General features: G+C 46.9%; 12 protein-coding genes across 12 annotated transcripts; 9 read left to right on the plus strand and 3 right to left on the minus strand.

Moving 5' to 3' along the window:
- Nucleotides 1–982: 982 nt before the first annotated feature.
- Nucleotides 983–1,618, plus strand: N7495_005791 (S-adenosyl-L-methionine-dependent methyltransferase; the record flags this gene model as incomplete). Its single annotated transcript, XM_057208442.1, has 2 exons — nt 983–1,075; nt 1,328–1,618. The coding sequence occupies 2 exons, from the start codon at nt 983–985 to the stop codon at nt 1,616–1,618; spliced, it is 384 nt and encodes a 127-aa protein (XP_057062216.1).
- A 1,529-nt stretch (nt 1,619–3,147) lies between these two features.
- Nucleotides 3,148–4,540, plus strand: exg1 (glucan 1,3-beta-glucosidase; the record flags this gene model as incomplete). Its single annotated transcript, XM_057208443.1, has 3 exons — nt 3,148–3,227; nt 3,306–3,685; nt 3,750–4,540. The coding sequence occupies 3 exons, from the start codon at nt 3,148–3,150 to the stop codon at nt 4,538–4,540; spliced, it is 1,251 nt and encodes a 416-aa protein (XP_057062217.1).
- A 106-nt stretch (nt 4,541–4,646) lies between these two features.
- On the plus strand, nt 4,647–5,637 carry N7495_005793 (uncharacterized protein; the record flags this gene model as incomplete). The annotated part of the gene is made up of 3 exons (XM_057208444.1): nt 4,647–4,667; nt 4,852–4,998; nt 5,494–5,637. 3 exons carry the CDS (start codon nt 4,647–4,649, stop codon nt 5,635–5,637), a joined length of 312 nt encoding a protein of 103 aa, XP_057062218.1.
- Nucleotides 5,638–5,738: 101 nt separating this feature from the next.
- N7495_005794 (uncharacterized protein) lies at nt 5,739–6,016 on the plus strand (the record flags this gene model as incomplete). Its single annotated transcript, XM_057208445.1, has 2 exons — nt 5,739–5,768; nt 5,801–6,016. 2 exons carry the CDS (start codon nt 5,739–5,741, stop codon nt 6,014–6,016), a joined length of 246 nt encoding a protein of 81 aa, XP_057062219.1.
- Nucleotides 6,017–6,103: 87 nt separating this feature from the next.
- On the minus strand, nt 6,104–9,585 carry N7495_005795 (putative importin 11; the record flags this gene model as incomplete). Its single annotated transcript, XM_057208446.1, has 7 exons — nt 6,104–7,162; nt 7,217–7,405; nt 7,456–7,928; nt 7,984–8,996; nt 9,049–9,186; nt 9,250–9,350; nt 9,415–9,585. The coding sequence occupies 7 exons, from the start codon at nt 9,583–9,585 to the stop codon at nt 6,104–6,106; spliced, it is 3,144 nt and encodes a 1,047-aa protein (XP_057062220.1).
- Nucleotides 9,586–10,230: 645 nt separating this feature from the next.
- N7495_005796 (uncharacterized protein) lies at nt 10,231–10,642 on the plus strand (the record flags this gene model as incomplete). Its single annotated transcript, XM_057208447.1, has 3 exons — nt 10,231–10,386; nt 10,412–10,466; nt 10,500–10,642. Coding segments are annotated over 3 exons (354 nt in total), but the record flags the coding sequence as incomplete, so codon positions are not given.
- Nucleotides 10,643–11,967: 1,325 nt separating this feature from the next.
- Nucleotides 11,968–13,583, plus strand: N7495_005797 (aldehyde dehydrogenase family protein; the record flags this gene model as incomplete). Its single annotated transcript, XM_057208448.1, has 4 exons — nt 11,968–12,027; nt 12,080–12,149; nt 12,205–12,638; nt 12,693–13,583. 4 exons carry the CDS (start codon nt 11,968–11,970, stop codon nt 13,581–13,583), a joined length of 1,455 nt encoding a protein of 484 aa, XP_057062222.1.
- A 304-nt stretch (nt 13,584–13,887) lies between these two features.
- On the minus strand, nt 13,888–15,333 carry N7495_005798 (acid phosphatase PHOa; the record flags this gene model as incomplete). The annotated part of the gene is made up of 3 exons (XM_057208449.1): nt 13,888–14,983; nt 15,035–15,096; nt 15,148–15,333. The coding sequence occupies 3 exons, from the start codon at nt 15,331–15,333 to the stop codon at nt 13,888–13,890; spliced, it is 1,344 nt and encodes a 447-aa protein (XP_057062223.1).
- Nucleotides 15,334–16,136: 803 nt separating this feature from the next.
- Nucleotides 16,137–17,702, plus strand: N7495_005799 (pex2/pex10/pex12 family protein; the record flags this gene model as incomplete). The annotated part of the gene is made up of 3 exons (XM_057208450.1): nt 16,137–16,445; nt 16,510–16,773; nt 16,830–17,702. The coding sequence occupies 3 exons, from the start codon at nt 16,137–16,139 to the stop codon at nt 17,700–17,702; spliced, it is 1,446 nt and encodes a 481-aa protein (XP_057062224.1).
- Nucleotides 17,703–17,821: 119 nt separating this feature from the next.
- N7495_005800 (anthrone oxygenase family protein) lies at nt 17,822–18,480 on the minus strand (the record flags this gene model as incomplete). The annotated part of the gene is made up of 2 exons (XM_057208451.1): nt 17,822–18,354; nt 18,420–18,480. 2 exons carry the CDS (start codon nt 18,478–18,480, stop codon nt 17,822–17,824), a joined length of 594 nt encoding a protein of 197 aa, XP_057062225.1.
- A 234-nt stretch (nt 18,481–18,714) lies between these two features.
- ilv3B (putative mitochondrial dihydroxy acid dehydratase) lies at nt 18,715–20,644 on the plus strand (the record flags this gene model as incomplete). The annotated part of the gene is made up of 3 exons (XM_057208452.1): nt 18,715–18,867; nt 18,921–19,134; nt 19,191–20,644. 3 exons carry the CDS (start codon nt 18,715–18,717, stop codon nt 20,642–20,644), a joined length of 1,821 nt encoding a protein of 606 aa, XP_057062226.1.
- Nucleotides 20,645–21,274: 630 nt separating this feature from the next.
- On the plus strand, nt 21,275–23,570 carry N7495_005802 (uncharacterized protein; the record flags this gene model as incomplete). The annotated part of the gene is made up of 2 exons (XM_057208453.1): nt 21,275–21,743; nt 21,799–23,570. The coding sequence occupies 2 exons, from the start codon at nt 21,275–21,277 to the stop codon at nt 23,568–23,570; spliced, it is 2,241 nt and encodes a 746-aa protein (XP_057062227.1).
- Nucleotides 23,571–23,923: the final 353 nt, after the last annotated feature.

A 23,923-nucleotide genomic window follows, 5' to 3' on the forward strand; every position in this document is an offset into this window, starting at 1 on the left:
CATTGTTTATTGTTGTGGTTCACTTCTGCATCTTCCACAGATAACCTTAAGATCTTTTTTAAATCTTCTCCCACCGCTTCTTCCCACCACTTCTTCCCGCCATCCATCACTCCATCACCTTAGAGGACACTCTCTCCCTTTTCATATCCACTTTTCCCATGATGGAAGAAATCGACACCCGGACCTTGGCCAACAACCGAAAGGCGGGGATCTTCTCGGTTACAAATCCCAAAACAAATATCTTTGCTTGCAGGCTCTTTGCTGCACCGGTTACGTGATTGAGCAAGGAAGCAGATGTCTTGCTCTTCTCGGAACTCAATGTTCTCAAGTTGATTCAAGCCTTGAAAGTTTCTGCTATCTATCGCTCCAACCTTGAGAGGTTGTAAAACAATCTTCTTCCAAAGTTCTAAATTCTAAGTTTAAATATCAAGGACGTGGATACTTAGATGTACCTAATTTACATACAATTATTTATCTATGGGTATCTACGAATGAACAGGGCTCAAGACTATTCCCTACCTATGTACCTGGTACCTATCTTGGAGGCATTTTGATTCCGAATCCGAGACATAACGGCTACGCACCTGTTCAGATGATATAATATATAGATGTACGTCACATCGGCTTCGATATCACTACTCACCAACTCTTAGTCAGGCCTCAGAATTACTACAAATAGCAAATTTAAATATATGAAATAATGTATAGTCAGTTTGGCCGAGTGGTTAAGGCGTTTGACTCGAAGGTCACGTGACCAAGCTATCAAATCCTTTCGGGGGCGTAGGTTCGAATCCTACAGCTGACGGTTTCTTTTTGCTCCTTTTTTCCTACGGAGCATGATTTTATTTTAGTGGGGGACATAAAAAGCTAGTGTTGAGTTATATAAGCGCTAAGCACGGAAGCGGGCAACTCATACTACAGTTGCAATATACGGAGTCGATCTAACATGAATCAACAGTGAAATAGCTAATCAAGTACTTGAATGTTGAGCAAACTATGCATCAACCTTCCAAGGAAAGGATATGCTACGGAGCAAGGAGTGAGTAGGCAACTATCACCGGTCCGTTACCGGCCCGTTTCGCCGACCCATTTGTTTACCTCAAACAGCCCACCGCGCGCGAGAATCGAAAATATTAATCTTCTTGCCATTTAAACAAGAATATTCCTAACGATATGCGCGCCAAAATGTCGGACAATTACTCAACCTCTATGTTGCAAACATACTCTGTCCGGACGGCAGCGAACACGTCTGCCTATTTCATATCGAGAATCAAGTTAGATATGAAGATTCTCGATATTGGCTGTGGACCTGGCTCTATCACGCTAGACCTCGCCCTATGGCGGAGAGGCTCGGTCATGGGCTGAAGATGCGGGGTTCAAGCCGGCAGACATCGAGGCATCTGCAGCTACGGTTTACTATTCAAGTCCCGAGGGATTGAAGTGGTGGGGTGAGACAATGGCCCGGCGACTGGAACAAGGTGTGCTCGACAAGGGAGTTGATGCTGGTCTCATTGATGAAGACAGAAAGGATGAGCTCCCTCAAGGATGGAGAGAATGGTCTAACAAAAGCGATGCTTTCATCTCTATGACTGACATAAAGATCATCTGTAAGAGGTAGACTTGGTAGCAATATCTTTTCCCAGGATCGAATACATCGAGGTGTTCCCGAGGTCCACAGGTTCATAATACTACCGATACCAATCACAGTTTGACGAGTTCTAAGTATAATAACTAATGCATCTAGACACCTCAGAGTATCTATGTAGTCACTCACAAAACGGTATAATGCTGTGTTAGTACTCCTTACTTTGACAGGTCTCGATTTGTACTCTGAACAAAAACATAACCAATGAACTGGTATTTCAATTCCGAAGTGGACTAGCGTAGGACGTGTGCATTCCTAACTTACATTCCTTGTGATCTCAGCATTACCCGGCAAAGTAGCGATTCCTACCTCCAGCCATTTCAGTATCCATGGTTTTCTGTGTAGATATTGTTTGCTTAGGGCTGATTTAGGGAATACAATGCAAGTTAGCCTTCCAAAGTGGAGAGGTAGGTTGAACTTGACATTGACCACTACCTGAAATCCTCAGCACACACCTTGGCATCTTAGAAGTTTTGATATGACCGGGTACAGTGCATTACATGATTCATTTTTGGAAAATTTCCAACTTTGGAACCTTGGACGACTTAGTTAATCACATTCTCAGATGTATTTTGCCTTTCAAGGTTCCAAGGCTGATGGTCGAAACTTGGTTTGACACATTCCAGAGAGGATGTCGTCGGTGCTTGGTGGATCTGATTGCCTCAGGGCATGGCAGCCACCTGAGATCGCCGGAAACGGCAACACCTGGACTTCATGGTGCGGTTGGCAAGTCCATGCTATCATGGACAAAAAATTGCACTGCATAGTCAATGAATGAAATGAATTCCTAATCACATTGCAGAGGTCATTTCACGTTGCGCAACTTAGTATAGTTTCTCTCTCTGGCTCAATTGATAGATTTAGCCCTATCTACAAGCAAGAACGGCAACAACGTCCTTTCCCGTCAACCATTGACCCTTCTCTCAAACGCAGTCTTACTGAAATCATATCACAGCTTGTCAGATTGTCAAGGCTCCACCACTTTTACCTGCTTTCTTATTCAGCTGTGACCTCTTATTTCATCGCCGACCGTGTTTTAACAGCTTCCCGAGCACTGTAACATCCACCATGTTGTCAAATCCACAAGATCCGCGCTAGAGAACAGGATATTACCGAGGTATGCTATTCACTGTCACATCGACGTACAAAGAGCACCATTGTTCCACTTATTAAACCCGGACTCCGCAGTGCCTATTCCCATTGTTGACTGTTTTCGGCCAGGCGCCTTACCTTTTCCGGTCTCTGAAGTACCTTGCCCATCTATTCCTCAAGAGGAGATCTACACAATTATTGTCAGAGGTATGAATTTATCGCCAAATTAAACCTCGGGATGTCCATTTCCGAGCAGTCAGCCTGTTTGCGGCCGCATTAAGTTGAAGCATTGACATTAAGATTACTTATAGCAGCCAATTTCCATGCCAATTGACACAATTATTCTCTCCTCTCATTCTTGAAGCCCAGCCTCCTGAATTTTGGGCTAAACTATGTTAGCGAAATTCAAAATGCCGTCAAAGTTCGCGAAGAAGACTCTACTTGGTTTGTCCCTTGTGGCAGCCCTTGCGCAAGCCTCGCCAACAACAGTGTAAGTGACTATAGTCATCTGCAAAATCTTCTCATGAAGCAGCTCGCTAAATATAAAATATTAATATTTACACTACAGTGCTCCTGGCTTTGGATACGGATCGGAGAAGGTTCGTGGTGTTAACCTCGGTGGTTGGTTGGTTCTGGAGCCCTGGATCACCCCATCAATCTTTGATAACGTTGGTGATGCCGCCGTGGATGAGTACTCTCTCTGTGCCGTTCTCGGTGCCGACCAGTGCCGCAGTGTTCTATCTCAGCACTGGGGCTCTTTCATCAATGAAGATGACTTCCATCAGATTGCCTCCGCCGGCATGAACCATGTCCGAATTCCTATCGGGTACTGGGCTTTCGAGCATCTCGATGGTGACACCTATGTTGATGGCCAGCTGCAGTATCTGGACAGTGCCGTCGGGTGGGCACGTTCTGCTGGTATTAAAGTCCTCATCGACCTTCACGGAGGTAAGTATCTAAATGGCTCACTGTGCTTCATTATGTCTCATCCGATGCTAACTCTAGAAATCAGCCCCTGGTTCCCAGAACGGATTTGACAACAGTGGAAAACGAGGTGCCATTCAATGGCAGCAGGGTGACACTGTAGAACACACCAAGAACGCCATCGATGCTCTTGCTAAGCGATATGCCGGAGATGTTGACGTTGTCACCGCAATTGAAGCTCTGAACGAGCCCAGTATCCCTGGCGGTGTCAACGAGGATGGCCTGAAGCAATACTACTACGACACCTGGGGTCTTGCCCGCCAGTACAGCCAGGACACTACTATTGTTCTTCACGATGGCTTTACACCAACTGAGTCATGGAACGGTTTCATGAGCGAGTCCACTGGTGTTTGGTTTGTCATGATGGACACCCACCACTATGAAGTCTTTGAGAGCGGCCTTCTTGCTCTTGATGTTCACGCCCATGCCAGCACTGCCTGTGGCTTTGCTGGTGCCCACATTCAGACTTCTGACAAGTGGACTGTTGTTGGCGAGTGGACCGGTGCTATGACCGACTGCGCAAAGTATCTGAATGGCAAGGGTATTGGCTCTCGTTATGACGGTAGTTACCCAGGTAGCTCAGCACTTGGTAGCTGTGAAGGAAAGTCCGTTGGAAGCGTCGATGGCCTCTCCCAGGATGACCGTAACAACATCCGCCAGTTCATCGAGGCTCAATTGGATGCTTTTGAGAAGGGAAGTGGCTGGCTTTACTGGACCTGGAAGACTGAGGGTGCCCCAGAGTGGGACATGAAGGCCCAGCTGGCTAGTGGAGTCTTCCCCAACCCTGTCACTGATCGCCAGTTCCCTGGCCAGTGCTAAGGTAGAAGCTTACCCTTATCTCGAGACTGGGGCGTTTTTACTTCTTCTGTGTTTCTTTTCGCGAGTCTTTCGTTTCATGGCTGTTAGGAGTTAGGGGGCTTGCATTATGCAACCAAATCAACCTATAGTTAGGTGTTTTTCTTTAACAATTTTGATTCATTTTATACATCGCTCAACTTCATGAAGTGTTTTTCAATGGACAGTATCTTATAAAACCGTGGAGGACAAGACCGACGACACCCGATCATTTCCCATCAAGAAAGACAATTGACTCCAGGTAGTTTTGCAACTACCTGGGACTTAAGACTTAGATAATTAACCCCAAGGAGCTCATTAATCCACCGCAAGGCGGTCCCTGGCAAAAGTTATGGGCCCAGCCTTACATTTTCCTCGCATGGAAGCTTCACAACTGGCAGGGCACTAAACCAGCAACACCACTTACGAATCCCATCACCATCGTCTGCATCTTCGATACCCATAATAAGCTACTAAAATCAGTATTTCAGATGGATATTGTTGGAATATGGAACAAAGCAGTCATGTGATCAAATTGTTACTTTATAATAGATAGCAAACTAAGAATGAAAACCAGACTTTACAACCACTTCAAGAGGACACAAAGATATCATAGGGGCGTAAAGTGTTACCTGTGATAGGTGTCAGAAGTGGGCGTTAGCCTCATCACCTTTATCGAATAGCTATTCCACACTTGATACAGGTGTACCGACAGATATATCCCTATCCACGCTAGTGACCTCACGCAATCTGGACCTTTAAAGAACAGGCGAAGGAGCTCATATTATCACTTTAATGGTTACGCTCACTGCCTCATGCCACTAAAATCGTCATTGCTGCTAGTAATGAGCTTCTACTTGATTCAAGATGGAATCACCAGTTCCCCGCGGTAGCCTCTAAGCGGGCTCAACTCGACTGAACCGATGTCATATACCTAGGAAATGAGAAAGTGGCCATTCACTGCCCGAATGGTCGGCAGATCGGGATATATGGAAATCCTCATTCCGCACGTCATGGAGACTGGGCCTTTCAATATCTCGAAGTCAGGATATTTGGCCGAGCTTAGTGCCGGATGGGATTGATGTGCTCGTAACTCATGGCTCACCACTTACTAATCTTGACTTACTTCAGTTAGATTGTGCTCATCTATTACAGATACTGTGGAGAGTTAAACCTAGACTACATGTATTCGGACATATACAGGAGAGTGCTGGTAATGAATGGCTGATGTTTAATGGACTCTAGGACGCTTATAAGCTTAGTTTTGTTGCTGGAGGGGGTATCAATAATCTTTTCCTTACAGCGTGGGAGTTGGCTAGGACATGTCTCCGCTCAGCTGTGGAGGCAAAATGTTTACTTGTGAATGTGTACGTCATGGGCGGGCTGCAGAATGATGAATGGATCACTGGTATAGTAGATATGGTCATTCGAAGTGTACTCGAAATATTACAGAGAATCTAAAATTTCATTAAAATATGTGTTCTCGTTTTTGGATATGGATGGCGGCATTGATGAATACTAGGTAATACAGGTAATGACATGTCCTGATCAGATAAGGCCCAGGGCACCAAAGGCCGCAGACACTTCGGCGTCAACATTCACCAGCCACTCCTCTTGGAAGCGCTGGGCACCACCGCAGGCGATGATGGCTTGAGAAAGTCGCTCACGCACAAAGTCCCGCATAGGGAGGCAGTGGACCGGGTCTGAATTAGACCACTCAGTCTCACGGGCGTTCTGAGGAGTAACAATTGTCTCCACGTTTTGGGCCACAGCGGTTTCAGGATCGCTCGAATCCCAGTGGACCAAATAGTCAGCACTTGGGTGTCCAGTGCAGCCTTCTGCCAGCTCGACAATAATATCGGTCCAAACGGTGAGGTAAGATTGCAAGCGATTGAGAATGAAGTTAGGAGGGCCATTGGATGGTCCACGGAGATTGAAAAGTTGGGTGAGGCCAAGAGCATGTAGCTTCCGCTCACTGATGCTACCGACGCTATCAAAGTGGAAGAACCACTCACTGAGAATCCAGTCAAGGGTTTGCTCTTCGGTAGACTCAGTCGCTGCAGCGACTGCAGCGGCAAAAATAGAAGGGTTCGCCAGTGCGAGACGGGCGAGAACAGAAAAATAGTGGCCCTCGACAATGCCGGAAATTTCTGACTTTTTCCGGTTAGGCCCAGTAGTTTGGCTTGCTTGATGGGCAGAGTAGAGGCCCTGAAGAATAGAGCGGAGGAATCCACTGTCGATGAGCGATTTCGAGATGATTCCGTATATGGCTTCACTGCCTCCATCAATTGTTTCGGCACCGCGAATCATCTTTTGAACAATACGAGTCACAGCGCCAGGGTTGACTTCGGACTTGAATGTAAGAGTTTCGCCCAGAGCGCGCAGCAATGGAAGCCGAATTTCATCGCCCAGGATTTCCTTGGGAGCGAGTAGAACGTAGGATTCGACTACTTGGATAGCCACGGGCGTGCATTCGGCTCCTCGTTCGATGATAGGAATTACAGCGGGCAGGCCAGCTAGTAGTTCCGGAGAAGCGGGCGACGGAGATTGCATGGCTAGAGCAGACCATAGCTCCAATGTGTCAAACACGAAGTCCTCGAAAGTAGGCTAAAATAATGTCAAAAAATAAACCATTAACAATATTCGACACGATCAACTTACAGAATTGGGGTCCAATGAGGTCTTCACTAGCGGTAAAAGAAGGCTATGGTACCGTGCAGAGTTCTCCTTGAGGGAATGAATCAAAGCGGCCATGAGATTGAGAATGCCTTGTCGGAGTAAAATCTCATCCACTGATTCATCCCACAGCGTTGGAAGGAACGAAATGACCTGGTCAGAATACGGAGCGATCTGTGAAATCGGTTAATAAATGTTGCAATTCAAGACTAATGAGAACTTACGTTATGCTCCATCTTGAGAACTACAACACGGAGCGTCTCCAACATTGCCAGCTTCGTCTCAGGAAGCTGAGTTTCCTGGATCAGCAACATAAGGCTTCCAATGATCGACGCTGCAAATGGGCTTAGTTGCTCTGGTGCAAATTCATAGGGATCAATAACATGGCAAAGGTGACGACCCGCAGTGAGGCGGACCACCTGGTGATTAAAAGAGTCATCCTTATTCAGTAAGTGCTGGAATATTTGGTAAACAGCACTGGTGTTAAGGTCATCAGGCTTGATTGGTACCCAACTGCTAAGAACAATGGCGATTCGTCGACGCAGAAGACGGTACTCAGGTTTTTCAATTTGAACCTCGGGGATCAGAGTCGACTCGAGAAAGGCGTTGAAGTTCAAGCGCTGCGCAAGAGACGGTGCTGCTAAGCCAATGGCAGAGTACACACAGTCTTTCAAAATTACGTCTTGATTGTCGAGGCCTGAAAGAGCGGTGTTAGCAATTGTATTCTTTCAGCAAATGGATATAATACTCACGGGCAAATGTATGAAACACATCCAGCAATCGCGGAATAAGCAAGCTCGGGAAGTGAATCACAAGATCCTGAAAAAGCTTTTGGGAACAAAAGTGGATAGAGAACTCATAAGCTCCATCATTTTCTTCTCCCATCTCCCATTCTTCGGCTTGATACTCCCACTGTACAGAGTCCGAATCCCGGAATCTGAAGAACTTAGTCACCAGAACTTCCATTGCTTCTAGAACAAAATTGTCAGTAAAGAGCTCTTTGATTCGTGCAACCGCCACTTTTCGATCGTCCTTGTCTTCCTGAGTCAGGGTTCTGAAGGTCTGTACGGGCTTGAATGCTAATTTCACGCATGATCTGATGAGATTCAAAGTTCGCAGGCCCGTCTTCTCTGGCCAAGTTGATCCCTCTTCTTCATCATTCCCTTGACCGAGACTGACATAAACTTCACTAAGTCTAAGAAGCATTGCCCAATAGGTCTTCAAAAGATCTATAGTTTGCGTAAAGAGTGCAAAAGATGCAGGGTGCCTCGTAGACATATTAGCATGCAGTTTTGTAAGCTGCAAGATGTGCTTTTCAATAGCGATGGAGAGATTTCCCGGTAACTTGGCGGATTCGTTTGCAATCGAGACAAACTTGACCAAATGCGAACAAGTTACAGCCCAAAACTCCTGAACATCCTGGTTGTAACCAGGGCGGGCGAATCCGCCTACGATGAGACGCCGTAGGATTCTAAGAGATAGTAGAGAATGTTGAATGGTATCCAGCAACAGACTTTCGTCCATAATACCCTGTTCCAGAGCCGCTACCCATTGGTTAACCTTGTCAACGTAAATGTTTCCTAGCACGCGTAGTATCTCCGGGGCCACTGATCGAAAGCTTTCTTGAATTCTCAAGATACGAGCTTCCGACAATCCCTTGGTGACCTCGAGGAGGATTTTGAGGGTCCCAGGGAGTTGAAAAGGGTTGGCGCCCGGCTCAATTGCGGTGCGCAGTAAGGTAATCACAGATGAAATCGCGTCGGGCCTATTCAGGTCAGCACAACAAATAAGTGCAATCAGAGTTAGATGATAAATACCAGTCTTGAGGGTATTCTTGACGCACAATCTTGGCGACGAGTAGGGCATTTTGAACAGCCAGAACTGAGACGGGCTCAAGAACACCTGCTTGTAGAGCAGTGACTTTGATTTTGTCTTTTTGGTCTTTGGGTAGTGCACTGCCATCGAGATTAGTAAGTATTGCGTGTCAAATCTCGAAGATCCAGAAGTTGACGACATACTTTGGTGCCGTCTTGCGCCAGAATTGGCCGGCTGCGTTCTTCAGCTGAGTGATTGCCATATGGCGAACGTCCTGTGGGAGAGATTGGTCACAAAAGACATCCTATCACCCAATAAAAGTTAGATTTATTGCGATATAGTGCTGACAAGAAATTGAACGGACATACCTGAACCATGGAATAAAATGTCGTCTGTTTCTGCCAGTTGTTCAGTTGCGCACTCGAGGCCTTGATCTGCTGCCAGTCACTACTGGCCGCGAGAGACAAGGCGTTGACGAGGTTCTGGTAATTCAATGGGTTCGTCTCACCAGCCACCTCGATCGGCTGAGCGTGAGCCATGACGAGTGGTTTTCGCGATCTTCCTCAATATTGGAGAAGGTTGTTGTCAACAGACCCCCACCAACTTAGACCAACGCGCTTATCGTTTGGATCGATACCGGAATAATATTCACCCGTGTCGATCAAAATCCGATAAGAACCTGATAAGAGATTTACGAAGAGTTAGGGCTAGCCGCATTGTTAAGTCGCGGGCAATTGAGCTTCAAAGCTCCCGATTCAATCAGAAATTGTCAATATTTGAGGGCTTGGTATGTGTCGATCGCGTGACTGAGTATATCGCTCAGCTCATTTGGTTACTATGAGTCCCATTTTCACAAATCAACATCAAGTTTGGAATGGCATTGACCCTTTGTGCTAGAAAACTACCGCTATTTTCTACATATCTCAATACTTGGGATTGGATATGGCATTAGATGTCTTCCCTACCTCATCTGATCAGTCGGCCTTCTGCTAAAAATGTTGAAACTGCCTCATCTCCTTGCCCAAACTCAGTTGATGAGAATCCGGATGATATCTGAATCAAATACAGCATGGGACATTCTAGATCGAGGGATCCCAAGGCAAACTTATCTCAGGAGGTATCACTGGAATTTTAGAGCTCCTTGACTGGACTGCGCTCAAGGTCACATAAACAGGTTGTGAGAATATCCATTGCAATATCAATCACGAAAATTTCTGTTGAATCCTGCTTTTGATCTCGAAGCTATTGACTTCTTAAGCTCTTCGCTATATAGCTTGAAGCCAACCTCTGGTGAAGGAGCGCTGGATTTTCTTCCACGACATTGGAAAGAACAACCTACAGTCACTAGAGATATTTTCGCATTAGAGTCGAAAGCTTAAGCGGTTTCGAAAAGCATTAGCCCGTACGAGGAGATTTATAGGTATGACGTAAGATATTTCTAATTTTATAAGAGGACAAATCACCAAACAATGTTGGCTATCTCAACTTAATTCAGCGACAGATGTGCAAACTGCTAACCAAGCTATTATATCTCGCACAGTCAAAATCAACTTTATCCCTCATCTTGATGGTTTAGATACTACTCAGGATATGTAGACTGGCACTGTAATTCTTAGGGTTAGGCTAATCTACGCCGCTATCTCTCACTTTGTTATATCTTAGCATAGAGCAAGGTTCTCGAAGTTCTGCTGCATGTTATTGGGTAACCACTATAATGTGTTTTGAATACAAGGATGTCGCACATACTAAACAAAAGACAGAAATATTGAATTCGATAGTAGAAACCAAACAGAGGAACCGATCGTATCAAGAGGATGATAAGGTAAGACGGAGGCGGACCGCAAGAGCTATTATCATTTCTAACTGATATCTAAGTAGTTGCTCTTCCAATGAGACGTTACAAAATACCTGAAAAAGGACACCCCCTTAGGATTGAACTGCTGCTAATTTCTCCCAGAAACGCATTCTCTCACCACGCTTTCGAGACTGATTTTATCAGGGTACTTTATCAGATTGTAATCTATGATTTCGATAGCCTTGCTTTATACATCGTCAAAATGAATACTGAGATAGCCTGTAAGTGGGAGTCTCACTAGATCTGATAGTAAGCCGGACATTATGAGCCTATCCGCTATCAGCTTCACGATCTCGTCCTCATGGCCCTCTAGTGCTTCTGTAGCCGTTTATGGGCTGATTAAGTTTGTGATCAGTCCAAGGTGAGCCAGATGTTGCATCAACTTATTCGCTTCTTGCATTAGGGCTTCCTGTCAAACAATGGTGGCTACCGCCTGATCTTGGAGATTTCCAGGTCCACGGCCTTCGAGGGCGAGCTCACAAACCTTTGCAAGCGTGCTGTGGTATCCTAAACTCCTCAGTGGCCCAAGTTCTTTCAGGTAGTTCTCTATGAGAATAGCTTTCATATCAGGCACTGTGTCCTAAAGTATGTGCTGGTTCACTATTCGAACTCTTGAAGTGGCGAATATTTTCCCAAAAACTCCAGGGATCTGCGATTGCAGGAGATCTTCCGTCGGTGAAACGAAAATGCGGTGAAGAGCTTTGGTGAGTAGTTTTCTGATACTATCAAATGATCAACGCCCTCGTCATACATAGATATGGTCTTCTGCGCAAGTAGTCTTTCAAAATAAATTGGGTACACATACATACCTCAATGTATGACAACAAGGCATCCATGGATTGAATTCGGTTCTATGAGCCTGGTTAGTAGCTCTGCATATGTATGCCGATCTTGTATCGTATTGTTAGGTAAAGGAGGGGAAAAGCCCTGTTGCCCGGTATAAAGAGAGCCACCCTAAGGCATTGATCATTCCAAGATTTCTATCAATACAAATACTTCCTCCGAATATTTGGAGTTATATCAATCCTGTCCAAGATCGAGCACTTTTACGCACTCTACTCTCAAGATGACCATCGCTGTTCAAAAGGCTGAGCCTATTGAGACTCGCTTGTTCATCAACAATAAGGTGGGTCTTGTTTTCTCTGGGGCTTGAGCAATATCTTAAAAAAATTATTTAGTTCCGCAACTCATCGAGCAGCAAAACATTTGACGTGATTTCCCCTTATACCAAAGAAGTGGTAGCACAAGGTAACTCAAAACAACCCTTTAACGAATGTACCTGAAAATAACCCAAAGAATCAAGTCCAAGAAGCAGACCTGAAAGATGTTGATGATGCCGTTGCTGCAGCCAATGCAGCGTTTCCAGCATGGCGAGACCTTGGCGTTGAACAACGCGGTGTATATCTTCGGAAGATATCCAATCTCTTCTTGGAAGCAAGCGATGAGCTGGGCAAACTAGAGTCTCGCTGTACCGGCCGGCCAGTTTCACAGATCATGGATGCAACGTATTCGGCCGACGTTTTCAGGTACTTTAGCGATCATGCTTGGAGTGTGCAGGGTACCGCGAGTAACAACACACCTGGTATCACTAAATTGACAACCGAGGAACCATATGGTGTAGCTGCATTGATAATTCCATGGAATGCGCCTTTGTGCTCGTTCTCTATGAAAATAGCACCGGCACTGGCAGCTGGAAATACTGTCGTTTTGAAGTCTTCAGAGAAGGCGCCCTTGACAGTCAGTTGTTCAATACCCTGACTACTTTTTCTTATTGATACTGACAGGCGATAGTCTCTGTATGCAGCAAAGTTCTTCATCGAAGCTGGCTTCCCACCTGGTGTCGTCAACATCCTCTCTGGATTCGGAAATCTCTCGGGGGCTGCCCTCGCAGCTCATATGTCAGTCCGGTGCCTCAGCTTCACTGGTTCATCCCTTACCGGTCAGAAGATTCAAGCGGCCTCAGCCAATTCTAATATGAAGAACCTGCACATGGAGCTCGGTGGAAAGTCTCCATCGGTTGTTTTCGAAGATGCCGATCTGGAGTCAGCAGCTCAACAGACACAGTTCAGCATCAAATATCTCAGCGGACAGACATGCTTTGCCAGCTCACGTGTCTATGTCCAAGAGACTGTTGCAGAACGTTTCCTCCAGCTCTTCCGGGAAAATTTTGCCGATGTAAAGATGGGTGATCCACTCGATCCTAAGACTTCGCATGGTCCTCAAATTGATCAGGCGCAGTACACGCGGGTGAAAAACTATCTCGGCATTGGGGAGAAGGATGGAGATCTTACAGTTGGTGGGAATGCTGGTGACGGGTTTTTCATCAAGCCGACAATCATTGAGCGGGTTCCTGAAGACTCGAGACTGATTAAGGAAGAAGTCTTTGGGCCGGTGGTGGCTATAAATACTTTCAAGACAGAGGAGGAGGCGATTGAAAAGGCGAACAACACTGAGTTTGGTCTTTACGCGGCCGTCTTTACCAAAGATATTGATCGGGCGATGCGAATGTCTCGGGCTCTAGAGGCTGGTACGGTCTGTGTGAACTGTACCAGTCCGACCATGGTCAAAGATGCGGCTTTTGGTGGATGGAAAATGAGCGGTATTGGACGCGAGGGCTACTTGAATACCATTGGTAACTTTCTCCAGACTAAAAGCATCTTGATCAAGGCAGGCAATATATGATTCAGGAGGATATTTAGATGAGGCGTATGTCATGTTCTCATTTTTTGTCCTATTTTAATCAATCAACCAAAAAGTGTCATTTAATAAGAAAAGATTGAGTGACTTGTTGACTACTCTGAAGATTATAAGATGAAGGTGAGATAAACCCTGGAAGATGAGAGAAGTGATTGAGGTTTCATGAAACTTCATGATGTCATTGCAAAGCGTAGCTATAATTATAACAATAAGAACAAACGTGGGACTCTTTTCCTTTTCGTTTGAGAAATCCGGATAGCATCAATTTCCCGCCATACTAATGACAAGCTCACAGATAGCAAGCAAGCACGGTCAGCATAGCCCCAGTCAACAAGGTGGAGACAGATGCAATATTGGCAGCAGCACCGCCAGTGGCGGTAGCAGTAGCGCTGGTGGTGGTGTTCGAGCTGGAGTTGCTAGACTTGCGAGTAGCAGTAACCTCAGTGTTGTAACCCGAAACGGAATCGTAGGGGAAAGGAGAGGTGTAGTTGTAAGTGGGGGTGGTGTTGGCGAAGTTCTGCTTGACTGCATCCAAGATACCGTGACCAGCAGAGCAAGAGCCGGTGGTCAGGGGGTTGGGCCAGACGGAGGAGTACTCGGAGTATTCACCAGCGGATAAGGGACCGGGGTAGGTCTCGTTCAAGTGCAGGTTGGTGACATCAACATCATAGTTGACGTATCCGGTCTGGTTGGCAACAATTTGGAAGATGTTGGCTCCGCAGTCCCATCGGCCCAGGGAGGGAAGACCCCAGTTGGCAGAAACGGAGGCGATGCTGGAGTAGTGGGTGTAGAAGGTATCATCAGTGGTGTTCTTCAAGCTGTCGGGAATGACACCGCCGACCAGGACGCTGAAGACCTTGTTCTTCTTGGCATAGGTTGAGTCCTCGTCAAAGGTAAGGAGAACAAGAGTATTGTTCATGAAGTAGTCGTTGGTCAGCAGTTTGGAGATCCAGTTGCGCTCCCAGTTGGCAGCAAAGGTGATGTTGGTGTCGTGTGCATCATTGGTCATGTTGGGGGTAAAGAATGCCCACTGCGGAAGCTGCTTGTTGCTCAGATCGTTGTCAAAAGCGGTGAAGTTCTTGATCTGACGAGCACGAGTGTCGTTGGAAACAACGGAGTCGAAGAGAACAAAGGGGTTGTGCTTGCGCACGTAGTCGTTATCGTAAGTCTCCTGGTTCGAGTAGTTGTAACCCTGGAAGCCGGGGTAAGGGTCATGCTCCTGGTACTCGGCCCACGAGATGGACTTGGTATCCAACAGATCAGCAACGGTGGAGACATTGGCGGGAATCTGGTTGAACTTGTCGTTGTCCATTCCAAAGGTATCACCACCAGCAGCAGCACAGTAGTTGGGCTCTGAGGGGTGGGTGACGGCATAGAAGTTGGTCCTGAAGTCTAGTTCAGTAGGTGCCATAGATGTTGAGTTCATGAATACTTACAGCAAGATACCTTGCTCAGCCAGCCACTGCAGGTTGGAATCGGCAGCAGAATCATTGTAATCCTATAAAATGTAAGTACAAACCAAAAAGTCTCATGGAAAGGCCATACGTACAGTGTTCTCGAGCCAGACCTGGTAAAACCGATCAAAAGCAAGACCTTTAACATCGGAAGTAGTAGTCTCGGGCAGAGTAGTGGCCTGTGCAGCAGCGATATCAGAAAGAGCAGGCTCGGAGGCAGTAGCCACGAGAGCTGATGCCACGCCAGCTGCGGCAAGAGTGATAAGAGCAGGCTTCATCATGGCGACGGTTCTTGAGATTTGAGTGAAGTCTCAATATAAAGTACCTTGAAAAGAACGAAACTAGGAATGTAGCTTAGAGAGAGAAGAAAGAAGAAAAGGGAAATGATAGGCAAAATGGAAAGATTTATAGAAGGTAGGAGCTTGACACGTGGGTTCAACTATTCCAGAGCTATTTTGCTAGATTCCGATCAAAGATCCATATGAATCCAATGAAGAACCATTAAAGATGCACTAAGAAAAATAAACACACCGAATTTGGCAGTTTCCAGGCACAAGTCCACGCGAGGCGAGGCAAGTCAAGAGAGTATAAGAGAATAAACTGGAATGGTTGATCACGATGTGGAATTGGATGATCTGATTGGCCAATAGACAACATCAAGGATTGCATATTTACTAAGTAATCATGCCTACGGGCACGCTAATCCACGCACTGAGCCCGAGGTAGGGCACGTGCTATAGTCGCTGGTTTCTAATCAACTTGACTTGATTTGAGAACCACAATTCTCATTTATTTCATCTACAGTGCCCGGCCGCTAATGCATCGGGATAACCGTGGAAGTGCAGGCATGACGAGTGCACAGAAATTTCAATCCTATTTCTACCAACTTATTATTTAAATAGTAATAGCTGTACTTATTAGGTGCCTAATAAATAGCTACAACATCTAACTATCTAGACCTTCCAAGATTTCATTGTATATGTAGTCACGTGATACATGCCTCGGCTTTCTAAACCTGGGGAACCGATAATAGATGGCTTTCCGACAGCCCTCATCCAAGTAACCACCACGCCATGATTTTACTATGAGCTCTACAAACTTTGCCGCCGCACAGGAGCGGGTGCTCGAACGCCGCCGTCTACGTGAGGTGGAAGCGCGTGCCCGACGAGCAGAACAACAGCGAGCTTCCCCGATCAATTCGGCCACCGTGCAACGTCTTCCATATCCATTGAACCGATTACCAGGAGCAGGATGGACTCTTTGGAACTCTGTCAAGGGCCGAGAGGGTACGCGCCCGGCGTTCAGAGTGGGCCAGGTGGATGCCGAATTACTGGATGAGGAGTTGCTTGGCCTGTTCAAGAACCAGGTCAGCGACGCGTTCAAATACTTCGGTGTAAGTCTTTGTGTCTTATCTACAATGATGCTGGTGCATATCTTTTATGCTCATGCATTTATAGCCTCAGATACGAGAAGACTGGTCTCATGAAGTTTCATTTGCGCTACGAGCCATTCTCTTCAAGCTCTCGATATGGGACCACAATGCGTCATACGGAGCTGCTCTTCAGGGTTTGCAATATACCGACAGTCGTAGCAAGGGACCAGTATACTCTCCTCCGACAAAATGGCAAAAGTCGGTCTACGGACTCCTTACAGTTGGCGGTCGTTATGCTTGGGGCAAATGGGAGAGCTGGTTGATCGGACAGGAAGGCGGCTATGCAGAGGTTGGTGATATGATGCCACCCTGGTTATTGCAACAACTTACTAACTGCCATTTAAGCCATCGCAGGATGTACGGATGCTGTCGCGTCTGACAGACATGATTTCCACAACGCACTCGATCGCTTCCTTTGTCTCATTCCTAGTATTTCTCGTTAACGGCCGTTACCGAACGCTGGTCGATCGAATCCTCCGTATCCGCCTCGCCCCACCATCTACCCAAGCTAGTCGCGAAGTATCTTTCGAATATCTAAACAGACAGCTGGTTTGGCATGCCTTTACCGAATTCCTCCTTTTCTTGCTTCCTCTCGTTGGAATTGGCCGCTGGCGACGATGGATAGCTCGTGCATGGCGAAAGACAGTCAACTCCCTCAGGTCCAGTGAGGATGACGAAACCTCTAAAGAGAAGCAAGGAGAACTGGCATTCCTGCCAGAACGGACATGCGCAATCTGCTACCGGGATCAAAATCCTACCAGCACAACAGAGAGCGATGCTCTTGCAGCATCAGCCTCGGCGGGTGGTATTGTAGGATCAGCACAGACGGACATCGTCAATCCCTACGAGACGATCCCTTGTGGGTGTATATATTGCTTTGTCTGTGTTGTCCAAAAGTTGGAGGGCGAGGAAGGCCAGGGCTGGATCTGTCTCCGATGTGGCGAGACTGTCAAAAAGTGCCAACCTTGGAACGGGGATGTTTTGGAAGAAGCTCGCTCCAATCCTGGTACCGGAAAGATCGTCGGGTTCGCCATAGACGATACAAAACTCGACTCTGAGCAAACAGAGCAGACCCAACAAAATTCTGGGAAGTCGAGTCCGCTTAATGATATCAGCGCCGACGAGGCTTTGCATCATTCAAATCAGTGGTCCATCGATGAGAAAGGACCTGCTGAGGGAGGAGATGAAGTTGAAGAGAATCCCCACTATAATTATTGACCCTGCTCCAGCGTATATTGGTTTATGCCACAACCTCGAGTCTTTTCGAGCTAATGATACCCCTAAAAGTGGTGTAGATACTGATTTTACTTTATATCCCAATATTAACATAAATTCATTTATTTCAGCCAAACAGATCCATAGAAGCTAACAACAGCACCAGCAAATGGGAAAGCAGCTCTGCAAATATTGAGCCCTGTCCACTTCTGCAGTAACACAGGTACCTGCTTCTCCTCTTCAGCTCTCTGAGCCTTTTCCCGATCACTCAAAGCTACCTCCTTGTCCTTAGCAGCATCATTCCGCTCCGCAATATCCCGGAGCCGGTCATTGGTTCCCTTCATCACCAACAATGTGAACACAACAATGCCCATATTCAACGCAACAGCAGCAATATAGAGGCTAGTCCAACTACCACATATGATACCAGGTGCCGGGACATCCTTCAAAGCCCAAGCAAGATAGCCATTTGCAAATGAGCTGATGGTGCAGATTCCGGGGAAGATTTTATTTCCACGATCGTAACTATCTAGCCATTGGTGAGCCAGGTGGGGGATTGGAGTTTCAGGTAGTGAATTTGAATGGCCTGGACTAGAACTTCGAGCTGGGAGGGTAAGACCTGGGATGCATATGAGCGATAGAGTCCCAATGCCACCTGATGGCTTAACGTTAGCTTATCGCTAGCTTAATTATGACTCCGGGGTTAAGGATGGGTATCACCAGCTGCAATACCGCAACCTAGAGTTCCAATTAGCTGCGCGATGATAATGTCGGTGGACATTGTATTATGTTTGTCAGTTGGCATAGGTCTAGGGGTGAAAAGTGAAAAACCTCAAACAATGTTCGGCTAGAAGGTTTCGGAGCTCATTCTCAACGACGCTGATAGATCATAATTAAGCCGAAGGAGCCGAGTGTGGGTGCCGGGTGCGGGGTACTGGGGTACTGGGTCAGCTCCACTTAAAATGCCTCAAGAATCTCTTGTTGATTCTACTCATTCCCCTTTATAGGCCTCATCATGGATTCCTCGTCCCTAATTCCATCTGCTTCCGAATCAAAGTACATCAAATTCCCCTGTCTACCTGCAGACGCGAAAAACCCTGACGGTTCGCCTGCACTCAACCGATATTCTTCTACTCTCACCAATGGCCATGACTTCCCTGGTGCACGGGTGTGTCTTCCCAACCTCTGTTTATAATGTTTGCCCTGCTAATTATGCTTGAGGCTATGCTTTTCGCTGCCGGCGTGCCAGACAAGGCGGCAATGGCGCAAAGTCCACATGTTGGAATTGCCTCTGTATGGTGGGAGGGTAACCCATGTAACATGCACTTGATGGACCTGGGAAAAACGGTGAAGAAGGCTGTTCAAGAAAGGGGAATGCTGGGCTGGCAATACAATACCATTGGTGTTTCTGATGCAATTACAATGGGCAATGAAGGTACGTTAGAACATTTGTCTGACTTTGCCATGATGCTCCAACTAACATTTTTGAAGGCATGCGGTTCTCGCTGCAAAGCCGGGAAATCATTGCTGATAGCGTGGAGACTGTCACCTGTGCCCAGGCACATGACGCATGTATCGCCATTCCAGGATGCGACAAGAACATGCCTGGTGTGGTGATGGGTATGGCTCGCCACAACCGCCCATCTATCATGATTTATGGCGGTACCATTCAAGCAGGATACTCCGAGTGTCTCAGAAAGCCCATCAGTATAAATTCGTGCTTTGAGGCAGCTGGCGCTTATGCGTATGACACGCTTCGCCAGCCCGACGATGGCGGAGAAACCGGCAAGAATAAGGATGAGATCATGGATGATCTGGAAAAGAATGCCTGTCCTAGTGCCGGTGCCTGTGGTGGTATGTTCACAGCAAACACCATGGCTACTGCCATTGAGTCTATGGGTTTGTCTCTGCCCGGCTCGTCATCAACACCTGCTTCTTCGCCTACCAAGATGCGCGAGTGCGTACGCGCTGCTGAGGCCATTAAAATCTGCATGGAGAAGAACATTCGCCCGCGAGACCTTCTGACTAAGAGATCTTTTGAAAATGCCCTGGTCATGACCATGGCATTGGGTGGTAGCACTAATGGCGTCCTTCATTTCCTGGCCATGGCCCAGACGGCGGACGTTGATCTGACTCTGAATGACGTGCAGCGCGTCAGTAACAAGATACCATTCATTGCTGATCTGACACCTAGCGGTAAATACCACATGGTGGATTTATACAAAATCGGTGGCATACCGTCTGTGCAGAAGCTTCTGATTGCAGCAGGTCTACTCGATGGCGACATTCCAACTGTCACTGGTAAAACACTGGAGGAAAACGTCTCATCATGGCCCTCGCTACCGCAAGACCAGACACTGATTCGCCCATTGACCAATCCCATCAAGCCAACAGGCCACCTGCAGATTCTGCGTGGAAATCTCGCTCCGGGAGGTGCCGTTGCCAAGATCACCGGCAAGGAGGGTCTCAGTTTCACGGGCAAAGCCCGTGTCTTCAACAAGGAACATGAGCTCAATGATGCGTTGACCGAGGGTCGGATTCCACGTGGGGAGAATCTAGTCTTGATCGTCAGATACGAGGGGCCAAAGGGTGGACCCGGGATGCCGGAACAGCTCAAAGCCAGTGCCGCATTGAAGGGCGCTAATTTGACCAGCATTGCTCTCATTACTGATGGGCGATACTCAGGGGCCAGCCACGGGTTCATTGTTGGACACATCACTCCCGAGGCTGCCGTGGGTGGACCCATTGCATTGGTTCGTGATGGTGATGTCATTACCATCAGTGCTGTCACTAATGAGATATCTATGGATGTTTCGGATGAAGAGCTCCAGGAGAGAAGGCGCCAATGGACTGCTCCGGAGCCGCAAATGACCCGGGGTGTGTTGGCCAAGTATGCGCGGCTCGTAGGCGATGCATCGCATGGGGCAGTGACGGATTTGTTCTAGCTCTGGGGCTGTTATGATCTATCTGAAAAATGGGATCATAGAATAGAAACGCCCCTGAATCATAACACTTATTCTACGAACGCGATATTCAATCCAAGGTGGTGAAACAACAGAGTATACCTATTACCCGTATGTATATGATTTCCATCAGTCTTTCCGTGTTACTGTGTAACTACTCCCAATGTCCATATTTTTCATCCAATCTATATTCTGGTATTCTGATATTCTGATAAGCTTCAGCCCTCAGTTGGACATAAATAAGATTTGAACTAGTAAACAATGATGCAACGTAATCGATAAATATAGAATCTATTGAAGTTCTAGAAGAGATCCCGTGACGTGAAGATATGTGGATTGTATGGTGGATCCTCTGAGTCACGTTCTTTCCCCCACGGTTCCCCATCGATCAATTTGACTGGTCGAAGTCATATATTCTTTTCTTCCTCAATTCCTTCCACAACGTTGTTGATCACCTCTATCTGATTGGTGTCAATCATTGGGGTGCTATCTAGTACATCCAAGGAGGTCCGGTTGCGCCTTCGCGTGCTACTTGTGCCATCCTTCAGGCATTGGCCCACTTCTCGAACAGCTAGCACTGCCTCGACACAAGATAAAGCAGCTAAATCAGCCATGTCGGAAAACTTGCCTGAATCCCTGTCTGCTGCCTTCGACTCTTTGGCCTCTCAACCTTCCCCTCGATCGGGCATTGAGGCATTTCTGTACCACTGCAGTGCTGCACGAGTAGCTGCCCAACGAGCTTCATTCACCTCTGTCGCAAAGTATTTGCGCAACCTATATCGCCATGAAGTGCTGAGCTGGTCTCACATCTTATTCTTGACAACTTTTGTAATAACTATGGCCGGGTGTGCTATCTTCTCTCGTCCTTTCTGGCGCAAGCGGTCGCCTCAGAAGAAAAAGTTTCGCCCGTCTGGCCTTCGCAAACGCACCTCCAAGTCATCCTCGAAGACTCTCACCTCCTCTGATGACGATTATGAAGATGAAGACTTTACTAGCAGTAACGGTACCCTGCGAAACGATACTGACTCTCTTGACACTTCTCAAGAATGGTCTTCCCAACCAGAGCAGCAAACTTCAGATGGTGCGATAAAAGCCCTCTTTCACGTCATATAAACAATAATCTAATCGCTATATAGCCTTTAAAAGCGATCCCGGAATTCTGAAGAAATTTACTTCGTACAAAATCTATACTACCCCCATTGCGACCTATCCTACCATTCGAACCTTTTACTGCCCCCACCCACACATCAGCCGCCTTCCTACCAAACCCTCGCCTGTTCCTTTGCTAGTATTTATCCATGGATTGGGTGGATCGCTCGCTCAGTTCCACCACCTTCTGACCAGTCTTGCAAACATAGGATCATGCTTTGGCATTGACTTGCCAGGATGCGGATTATCTAAATTTTCACCGACTAAATGGGATGCATACACAGTCGAAGCTCTAGCGGAATTGCTAGCTGTGGCAATTGAGCAACACAGAGATCGAGAGGCTGGACAGGATGTTATTCTCGTGGGTCACAGCTTGGGATGTTCATTGTCTGCTCTGCTTGCTTCCTCGACCATGTCAATTGGAGAGGGCCTGAAAGAGCATATCATCGGAGTTATCGCAATATGCCCCAAGGCAACGCCTCCCTCGCCGAAAGCAGTTACAAATTTTCGCCGATTGCTTCACGTGCCCGGGCCTATCTTCGATCTCTGGCGTTTGTGGGATCGACGTGGCGGTATTGAAAGTACCAGTGTCATGAGAATGGTAGGCAAAGATGCCGATGCTGAGACTCGGGATCTCCAGGTTCGCTTCAATAAGCAAAGCCAGACACCTGTCTGGCGTCGCATGGCCTGGGGTACGCTTCCCACTTACAATGGAGATGAAGCTGTGGGAGGTATGCCTGGCGAGAAGGTTTGGGCCGGTATTCAAATGCCGATTCTGTTGGTTGCAGGCGAGGCAGATGCTGTCACCAAGCCAGCTGAGATTCAAAAACTGCTGAAGTTCTTTGGTGACGCATCTATTCATACTGCCATTGACACTAGCGAAGGCAGCGTCGTCCCCAATGCCTCGCAAGTTCACGACCAGGCGGCAGCACCAGCCGATTACCTGGCTCATGAAGAGGGATATGGTGTTCAGCCTGTCATAACGGAACATCAAATGGAATCAGCCAGCGTCACTGGCGGTAAACGTAAGCGACTAGTGAAGACAGCCATCTTACCTGCGCCAGCATCTCATGCTCTTCTCTATGATCGAGCTACATACCGTACACTGGCTGGAATTATTCAGGATTTCCTGACGCAGCACATTGACAAGCGTCTGGGACTGGGGTGGCAACTACAACACATGAACACTTCAGGCAAATGGGACGTGAAGAACCTTGCAAAGTGGAAGAAGGTTGCCCCAGTCTCAAAGCCAATAGCAAACACTTTTGCTGCGATGAAGATGCTCCGCGAGGTTGACGAAGAGCACAACCCAGTCCTATTCTCTGAAAAATACAAAGGCAAGATCTACGCCATAATCGACATCAGCCACGAGAGCCCAGTCTACAGTCCTGCCAACATGGAGAAGGGCGGTATAAATTACTGCAAGCACCCAACGGTGTCGAAGATCCCTCCCACTCCCGATGAGACCCGCGACTTCATTGCCCTTGTCGATCGTCTCCAGAAGGATATTGACGATCAGATGGAGAAACGTGAAGATCCATCTCTGCCACGTCCTCTAGTCGGTGTTCACTGTCACTACGGGTACAACCGCACTGGATTCTTAATCGCATGCTATCTCATTGAACAACTGGGATATAGCGTCCAAGACGCAATTGACGAGTTCAATTCTTGTCGACCACCTGGCATCCGCCATGGTCACTTCATTGATACATTATTTGTACGATATTGTGTGGGGCTGAAGAGGGCACCCACTTTGTAAATAATATCAACACTCTTATGGTTTTTTCCGCGATTCTTATGGCGTTTTGGGCATGGGTGGATTGAAAGGCGATGGACTTGGACTTGGCATCTTATATTCGGGTTATGAGAAACGATAATTAAATTTTACAATTAATGATGCCCAAGTGAAATCGGGATGTATATTCTCCTTTTTGCCTATTTATTCAGATGTACTAAAGTCTGTAATTAGAACAATGAATTCAGTTTTTTGGTCGCTTCGTATCATTAGAAGTGAAGTGAAAGTTCAATTAAAGTGAATATGTTATTAGTTGGATCGAGAGTATGTTCATTTAGTTTAACAGATTTGGCAGTATTGGGCCTAAGAGCAAGATG

The sequence above is a fragment of the Penicillium taxi genome (genome assembly GCF_028828555.1).
Source record: "Penicillium taxi strain IBT 34144 chromosome Unknown utg000004l_segment0_segment0, whole genome shotgun sequence".
NCBI lineage: Eukaryota > Fungi > Ascomycota > Eurotiomycetes > Eurotiales > Aspergillaceae > Penicillium > Penicillium taxi.